Below are 9,445 nucleotides of genomic sequence, written 5' to 3' on the forward strand. Positions count from 1 at the left end.
ATAACTGATAAATATTTTATTTAAATTTTCAGTGTTTAGGTGTATTTTTCGGATCGATGCGTGACGAAAACTAAGTCTTGTAGCAGTCGTACAGCTCAAGCTGAAATTTTTGAGTTTTATATTTAGATTGAGGTTAACATATTGAATGTTGTGCGTACTCACAATTATTTAGTGTTCGCCACACCTAATGCTATTACTGTGTGGTCTTTTCAAACAAACTGCTGTATCTTTCGACCTAAATATAATAATTATTTGATAACATTTCAAAATATGATTAATGACCATCTGAACTTACAATTTCTCTCAAATTACGGTTTTTAGAACCTTTTAGATAAACAGTTCGGGAACTGATGGTGATCTCCTAACCTCAATCAACAACTTAGCTTCACGTAACTATGCGCAAACCTGTAGAAGATGATATCACTTTGTGATTCTCAATGATGAAAGTTCTGGTACACTTACGGTGATTTAAGCTCAATAGGTTTTATCTAAAGTTTCTTATAAACTTCGTAGGTAGCTGTTAATGCCTATTTCAGCCCTTCCACATAGAGTATTCCAACCTGTACAATGTTTTTTTAATTATTTTTTTTTTTGGCAACACTGATATATCTTGTTGTTATGTGATATTTTTTAGCAATTTTAAACTGTTCTTTTTTATGAAAATACCTCTTTTTAATACGTAAATAAGTGTTTATGCTTTTATTGATGTGCGTGTTCGACTAAACATTGTTTTAGTTTGTCCCTAAAAACATTTGAAGTGTGCAAATTTCGTGCCGTGATTATCACCTGGAGTGCCGGTTTTGTTCTAGGAAGGCTTTATTTGTTTACGTCCTACGAGTTTTTTTCTCTCTCTCTGTAACTGGAGCGACACCTGGCGTGGAACATTGAAAGCTAAAACTTGCATTCAATTTCTTCGTTGCCTATTGCATACCTTCCGGGCGATTATGGCGAAAGCATGCTCAAGTTGTTGCGGCACGATCAATGGAATCGAGTTCATGGTCTGCCGCGGTATTTGCGGAAAGGAATTCCATCTCACTTGCGTTAGCGTCAGCAATGCTGCAGCCCGTAGCTTGAAATCGCTTTCTAAAAACGCATTCTGGATGTGCGACGACTGTGCTGGGCTTTTCGAAAACGCTCACTTTCGTAGCCTCGCCTTTGCGCCCCCTCCCGAAAAGAATGGAATTACTCAACTTACAGAAGCAATTTCTGAACTTCGTTCCGAAATAAAACAAGCTTGTGCTAAGCCACCACCCACTCCAATCCCTACACTGACACCTGCCCGTCCTGATTATCGTCGTGCACTTAAGAGATTTCGTGCTCCAGATGCCCCGATAAGCGAACCGTGTAAATTGGGTGCAAAACGATCCTCTTCCGACGTTGTCTCTGTTCCCATGTGTAGCAACGAAAAAGATAATTTGTTTTGGTTATACATTTCGCGCATCAAACCAGATGTGAGCGAGGACGATGTCGCCTCGATGGTTAAGGCCAACCTACAAACGGATACCATGCAAGTGGTTAAGCTCGTATCCAAAGGCACCGATACAAGCACGATGCGCTTTGTGTCGTTCAAAGTTGGCGTTGATCTCGAGCTTAAGGATATGGCCTTAGACCCTGAAACTTGGCCAAACGGACTGAGCTTCCGGGAGTTCGTCAACTACGACCGAAACAATCAGTTTCGCCCACGATTTCAATGATCGACATCTGCTGTTTGGATCCCCGGGGCGCACCGAATTTAGCTTTATGGAAGCCCCTGAGCCCTTCGTCACAGTCGCGCAGTTTCCAGCCAGCGTCAGCAGTCGCCCCGGCCCTGTGCTCGAAGAAGGCAACGGGGCTCTCCAACCGCCGTTGCCAGGCAAGTATTCTTTTTTATTTTGCGATTCGTCCAGTGACTGCCCTTCAATTTGCAGACCTCTCCAACTCGATTTTCACCTGAAATGTTCCAAAAAAATGCCGATTAACACACCTGACAACCACTCGCCAAAGGAACTATCTGAACATATGGCGATCGGATCACCGGGACGCACCGAACTCAGCACAATGGACGCCCCTGAGCCCTTCGTCACAGTCGCGCAGTTTCCCGCCAGCGTCAACAGCCGTCCCGGCCCTGTGTTCGAAGAAGGCAACGGGGCTGTCCAGCCTGTGCATGCAGGCAAGTACTCATGTTCACCCTTTTATCCGACCAGTCATTGCCCTTCGCTTTGCAGACCTCACTTTGGCCCGTCAGTGAGGCAAGATGTTCTATGCATGGAAACGTCAGGAGTAAACTTCACCATCTCTACTGGGTTAACTACACCGGGACGCAACGAATCAGGCTTTCGGGAGTCCCCTGAACCCATCGACTCAGTCGCGCTGATTCCAGCCACCGTCAGCAGTCGTCCCGGCCCTGAGATCGATTGTGGTGACGGGGTTCTTCAGCCTGCCTCCGCAGGCAAGTACACAGTTCCGATTAGTTTTCCGCTTGGTGATGGAATTTTACCTTCCAGCGAACAACTACCCAGTATGCCTTCTGGACGGCGTGACTATATTAGCATTTTCTACCAAAACGTCGGTGGCATTAACTCTTGCGTTAATGAGTATTTGTTGGCCTCTTCCTGCTGCTGCCATGATGTTATTGCCCTAACCGAAACATGGCTGAACGCCAGGACCTTCACCAGTCAGGTTTTTAGTTCTGACTATGTCGTGTTTCGTTGCGATCGTGGCCCCAGTAACAGTCTGAAGTCAACCGGAGGCGGAGTTTTACTAGGGTGGTCTAACCGGTTTTATCGAAACCGGTAAAACCGGTAAAACCGTCCATTTTCCAATACCGGAAATACCGACTTTTGGGACGGTAAAAAACCGGGATTTCCGGTAAATTTTTCATCAACTTTTCATCATCTTTTCATCAACGGCACTGTAATAAAATTGACACAACTAAATGTTTTTTTTTACCAAATATGTATGAGTACAAATACTTATATTTTGTTTAATCAGTTTCAAACTCTAAGCTCAATAAGCCTTGCTACAAGGTTGAGAATGTGAGATATGATTGTTGCTAAAACTTGCCGATGTACTTTTTGAATTAAAGCTAGAGTGGTGTTTGTAAAAGCATTGACAAGCTGCCATCTCTCACTCAGATGAAATATTTTCATGAAACTTTACACATTTCAGTTCAGCTATCGAACTAACGCTTCACAACATTTCAAGACTGTACAAGTTAACAATGACTGAAAAAAGATGCAGCTACAAGAAATTTAAGATTGCTTGATTATATCACAGCTTTCATTGAAAAACTGGAATTTGGTCAAAAGATGCGAACATGTTTTATCTATAAACAGGCCAAGTTTCTCAAAATCGTTCTAAACGGTGAAGGGCTTTCAAAAATTAAAAACCAAAAATGTTGATTAGAAACTTCCTACTTTGTTTTTAAAATTAAAATGTTTCAATAGAGCCATTTAAACACATGTTGAAATATTTATATGAAATTTCTCTATCAATATTTTCAAGTTAATTGATGAAACTCTGTTGTTTTTATTTTTAATGCTGTTGAAGCATTTTCTTTTTCCGACAAAGCAGTAAAAAAGTTTTTATAAATTTAGCAACGAAGAAAGTATGAATCAGATCCAAACAACTTTATTTATTGCTGAATTTTGACTGATTTTTCAAAAGATTTTGTTTTCTATTTGTTGGTTTTAATTTTGGAAAGGCAAACATAATGCTATCACAACCTAGGTTGCGAGGAAAACATCCGTATTTAAGACCACAATCATCTGTAATTTTGTGAGTCAACCAAAAACTTTGTGACAGTGTTTGAGTTTTGTTTGGTAATTGATTAAGTCATTTTTTAACGGAAAATCTTTTTGTATATCAAATTTCGTATCATTTTCATGAAAGACTATAAAAACTTTTACTAAATCTGTAAAATCTATTCTTCAATACTGTTCTTCAGAGTTTAGGACAAAAATTCGTCGCAAACTATATGAAACTTCTATTATTTCTGCATCCTCAATGTGAAATCAAAATAATAAAATGACGATGATAAATATCATGATTATCATGAGGGTGATGTTAGATTTATTACAAAGTGATAATTTAAAGGCTTAATGCAATATTTTTTCAAATGGAAATGTTGCAAAATCTATTGCGTTATAAATTCTGCGCATTTTATGCCATTACTACTGCAATTAGACGAAACCTTTTCATGAATTCGATATACTTTGAAAAATACCGGTTTTACCGGATTTATCGGTTTTGAAAATTCCAAATACCGAAATACCGGATTTGAAAAAAACCGGTAAATCCGACCACCCTAAGTTTTACTGGCCATCAAATCAACTTTGCAAGCTGTGTCTATCGACGACAATTCCTGGGATGATCTGGAAATTGTGTGGGTCCGCCTCGATCTCGGTAACCGGAAGCTCTTTGTGTGTGTGGTCTACATCCCTCCGGATCGTACACGAGATGTGAGTATTGCCGATTCGTTTTCCAGCTGCCTCACCAAAGTCACGTCGCTTGCCTCACCTGAAGACGACATATTAATCATCGGTGATTTCAATTTACCGGGTATCAAATGGTGTCCCTCTCAAGGCGGATTTTTATATCCTGACCCAGCTCGTTCCTCATTTTCGGCATTCTCCGAAACTATTTTTGACTCCTTAAGCACAGCCACTCTCCGTCAGATCAATAGCGTCGAGAATGAAAACGGACGTATGCTTGATCTATGTTTCGTGAATGAAGGAATTAGAACACCGACAATTGAATTAGCTCCTGTGCCTTTGGTCAAATTGGTTCGTTATCATCCAGCTTTGCTCATCTCAATTGAAGTTTCCGGCTTGGATATTTCTTCTAGAAAACCAGCTGCATTCTTCCGCGATTATAAAAACGCAGATTTTCAAGCTATCTCTGAAGTGTTAGACTCTGTAGACTGGGAATCCGAGCTTACACTTTCTGATCCCAATGCCGCGGCTGAAACTTTTTCACACGTCATCAATTACATTATTGATCGTCATGTTCCGAAACGTTTGGTGAATGAAAATTCAAGAGCTCCCTGGATCACCAAAGAATTACGCCAGATGAAAACTTTAAAATGCAAAGCCTTCCGCTATTATAATAGGCACAAAACACAAGACGCTAAAGACCATTACCGTAAACTTAATGCTGCGTATAAAAAAGCTAGCTGCCGATGCTATAGAAACTATCTGACGCGACTGCAACGAAACTTCAAGAATAGTCCTAAATCGTTCTGGAAACATGTCAAAGATCAGCGGAGAGAATTTGGACTTCCAACCAACATGTTCTTGGAGGGCGAAACTGCAAGTTCGGATCTCGGTATATGTAATCTGCTCGCAAAAAAAATCTCTAGTGTTTTTACCACTGGTTTAATCTCTGCCGATCAAATAGCTAACGCTGTTCGAAACGTTCCTTCCCTAAACGCATCTTTAAACATGATTGCAATTGAAGAGGAAACTATTTTAAAGGCGACTGCAAAAATGAAAAACTCTCTTTCCTCGGGACCGGACGGAATACCTGCCACATTTCTGAAACGCTTTATGCCCCATTTATTGTTTCCAATTAAACGAATATTTCAAGCTTCGCTGGACAGAGCCGTTTATCCTTCGCTGTGGAAGGATGCTTATATGTTTCCTGTTCACAAAAAAGGTGACAAAAGGGATATAAATAACTACAGAGGAATATCTGCCTTATGCGCAATTGCAAAATTATTCGAACTGGTCATTCTGGACCCTATTTTCTCATTCTGCAAGGAGTATTTTTCCAATGACCAACATGGGTTTATGCCCAAGCGTTCAACTAGTACGAACTTAATGAACTTTACATCCTATGTGCAAGAAAGTTTTACAGCGGGTATCCAAACCGACGCAATCTACACAGATTTGTCTGCCGCGTTTGACAAAGTTAATCATGAACTTGCTATTGCAAAACTCGAACGTCTTGGAATCTGTGGTTGCCTATTGAATTGGTTCCGTAGCTACCTGATCGGAAGAAAACTGACCGTTCGAACTAAGGATTCGTATTCCAGACAATTCCCTGCTACTTCCGGGGTTCCACAAGGGAGCCATCTAGGACCGATTGTGTTCCTTATTTATTTTAATGACGCTCTTCTACTGCTAGACGGACCCAAACTCGCCTATGCAGATGATCTGAAATTGTTCAACGTAATCAAAGGCCCCGAAGACACCGCTGCACTACAAAGGCAATTCGACCTTTTCGCTACCTGGTGCAACAACAATTGCCTGGCGTTGAACCGCAATAAATGTTCCGTCATAACATTTTCGCGCAAAAGGCATCCCATTTCCGCCGATTATTTCCTTTCGGACCACTTAATTGCCCGTGTGAACCACATCAAAGATTTAGGTGTGATTCTTGATCAAAAACTTGACTTCAAGACACATACAAACTATATAGTGGATAAAGCTTCTCGATGTTTAGGCTTTATTTTCCGCGTGACGAAGGACTTCAGAGACGTATACTGCTTGAAAAGCCTCTATTGCAGCCTCGTTCGCTCCATCCTGGAATATGCATCGGCAGTTTGGAGCCCTTTCTACCAGAATGGCGCTGATCGGATCGAAGCTCTACAACGACGGTTTATGCGATATGCTCTACGCCATTTGAACTGGTCTGACCCGTTCCACCTTCCAAGCTACGAGAACCGCTGCTACCTCATTAGCCTAGACACGCTACAAGCCCGCCGAGCAGCTACACGGGCCTTGTTTGTCTCCGATATCCTGACATCGAAAATTGACTGCCCTTCGCTATTGGAATCAATCAACATTAGTGTCAGACCTCAAGGACTACGGAACCGGAATTTACAGCTCTACACTCCCCTTCGTCAAAACAACTACGCGGCAAATAGTGCATTGATCGGCGTGATCAAGACTTTCAACCGTTACTCTGAACATTTTGATTTCGGTACATCGAGGGATTCCTTTAGAAGAAAAATTTTAATAGCGTTTAGGTCAAGGTAGTTTGTGTAAACTTTTTTTTATAATTTTAATTATTTTGTTTTGTATCCATTTAATCATTGGGATCAACATGTGATCCGTTGATTTGTTACCAAATAAACAAATAAACAAATAAACAAATAAACAAATATACAAGTTTTATGAAACTTAGTAACTTGTGTGTCCACGTTTACTAGTATACTTTAATCTTCTATCTTTTTGCCAGGTCATCAAATTTCTGACATTTCTACGATTTGTAAGAACCAGGGCCGTAGGAAGAATCGGCTCATGGGGGGGGTTTTGATGACAATTTTTTTCCTTTAATATTTGTGCTTGAACAATGCATACACAAGTGAAAAAATGTACATGTACTAAGTACAAATCTGCCGCTCATAGCAAGTCCGTCCCATTTGCATTTTCATCATTTTTGAGTTTATCCGTGGAATCACCTTAAAATTATCGGTAGTTTTAGGCGAAAAAAATTTTTTGAGTACTTTGTTCTGATGAACATTGAAAAAAACCTCAAGTAAATTTGTCCCATCGTGAAAATGATCGCAAGTCGGTCCCATCCAAAAAATCATCACAAGTCGGTCCCAAAGTCAATAATTATATGGTGATAGACGACCATGTAGTGTGCTTTGAAATATAACGTTGCTACTATAAGAGTTGTGCAGCCTGCAGTTATATTGGATATGATACAGAACAACCCGGTTGTTACAGCAGCTTATCGCATGTTATAAAAAAGTGAAACATTTTTGCTATTTTCCGAACATTCTACATAAAATTTTAATTGTATAAAATATAACGCAAAAAAGGTCTTAACTTACAGTTCTCTTCATACCCTACATTAAGCTTTCTAAGCTTATTTCTGAATGTATCCGGCCGGGAAAATTCGATCATTTTCACCCAAAAATAAGGCAATCTCCTGGGCAATGGATTTCTGAATTTTATACTCAAAAACCGGGCCATAACCGGTCAAATCTGGTCAAAATCCAGGTAATTTCCTAAAAAAGGCAAGAGAGAAGGAAAGAAATGAACACATGAAAACAGATTTTTTTTACCAAGACACATCAAAGGCGGGCATTCAAATCTTATTTTACTATTCCAAAAATGTATGCGAATTTGTTTTATTTTATATTCGAAGTAATTTGTCCCAAAAATGATACATTTCATGAATTGAATAGAGTTTTTGGTTTGTATTTTGCAAAAATCGTGAAAAAAAACTCAGAAAAAACGGGTTTTGTTTCCTCGATATCCGGGCAACCGGACCAGACCGGGTATCTTCCATTTATTCTTTAAAGATCCGGTAGCCTGGTTAAAATTGGGCAATCTGGAATGCTAACCGTAGGTTGTTCAAGAAATAGGTTCCGATAGACCGGGACAAGCTCTCTTCTAGCCTTGTTTTTTCATCTGCGTTAGCAGTTGGCTATGGAATGGGACTGACTTGCTATCATTTTTGCTAGATACCTACCATGAAAATAATCGCATATGCGTCCCAGAGCATAATTTTCATCACAAACAAACCAAATTTTGGTATTTATAACGAGCAATGATGCAAAAGTATTTGTTTGTCACGTAAGTAACAAATACTGTTGATTGCCGCCATCAAAACCGCGGGAAAATTCGAAAATTCTCAAAACAAGTAACAAAATTCAATTGCTGTTTTCTCAACTCAACAAAAATGCAAATGGGACGGACTTGCTATGAGCGGCAGAAATGGTTCAAGTTAAAGTTACTTTGCATTAAAAGTTTTGAAAATTAGTCCTAGGAGATTTTTTTTTTAAAGAAGCTTTTAAAAATATAGGTAGCTGTGATATAGTTCCGTTGGTAAATCAGTTGCCTTCTGAGCTGATGTCCGTGAGTTTGAGCCCAAGAGTAAACATTGAACACAGTTGTCCCAGAACTCCCAGATAAGTGATAAAAGTCACGAGTAGCACAATGATATAGAAACGATTATCATAATCGAAACAGAAAAAAAAGGATTTTGAACGCTTCATTTAGAAAAAAAAAACTTTTTTATTTACTTACATTAGGGAGCTAATTCTTTTGAATCAAAAGCATAACCATTTTAAGCAGGGCTGAAAATGTATCAAATATTCAGCAATAAAAGTAAAAAGTAAGGTTTACTGTTCAAATAAGGTTATTTTCTACTTTTGTAAACTCGATTTTAATTTAAGATTTTAGTTAGAACCTGTGATTTTAAAGAATGAAGAATCTGCAATAAATGTAAATAATGTTAAATAAATTTCCAGCTGAATTTTTACCTGAGGATAAGTAACAAGTTTAACAATTATCATTAATTTTTTTAATATTTCATTATTATAATCCTGTGATCCCGTAAAAATTTAAATCTAGATATTAAAAAAAAACAGATTCTTTGAAATGAATCCAGATCTAATTTTTTATGTGTGATTTTCATCAGGTTTGTGTTTCCAAACTGACTTTGATTGAATTTTTTTTAAACCAAGAATTAAAGTTACGAAACTGCGATCTCTTCCAATTTGAATACT

The 9,445-nt window shown here is 39.0% G+C and overlaps 1 protein-coding gene across 1 annotated transcript; it reads left to right on the forward strand.

The window, feature by feature from the left end:
* The first annotated feature begins 944 nt into the window (after positions 1-944).
* On the forward strand, positions 945-1,694 carry LOC129743237 (uncharacterized). Its single transcript, XM_055735215.1, has one exon. The coding sequence runs from the start codon at positions 945-947 to the stop codon at positions 1,692-1,694; it is 750 nt and encodes a 249-aa protein (XP_055591190.1).
* The last annotated feature ends 7,751 nt before the right edge of the window (positions 1,695-9,445 follow it).

The sequence above is a fragment of the Uranotaenia lowii genome, chromosome 2, assembly GCF_029784155.1.
Source record: "Uranotaenia lowii strain MFRU-FL chromosome 2, ASM2978415v1, whole genome shotgun sequence".
NCBI classification, from domain to species: Eukaryota; Metazoa; Arthropoda; class Insecta; order Diptera; family Culicidae; genus Uranotaenia; species Uranotaenia lowii.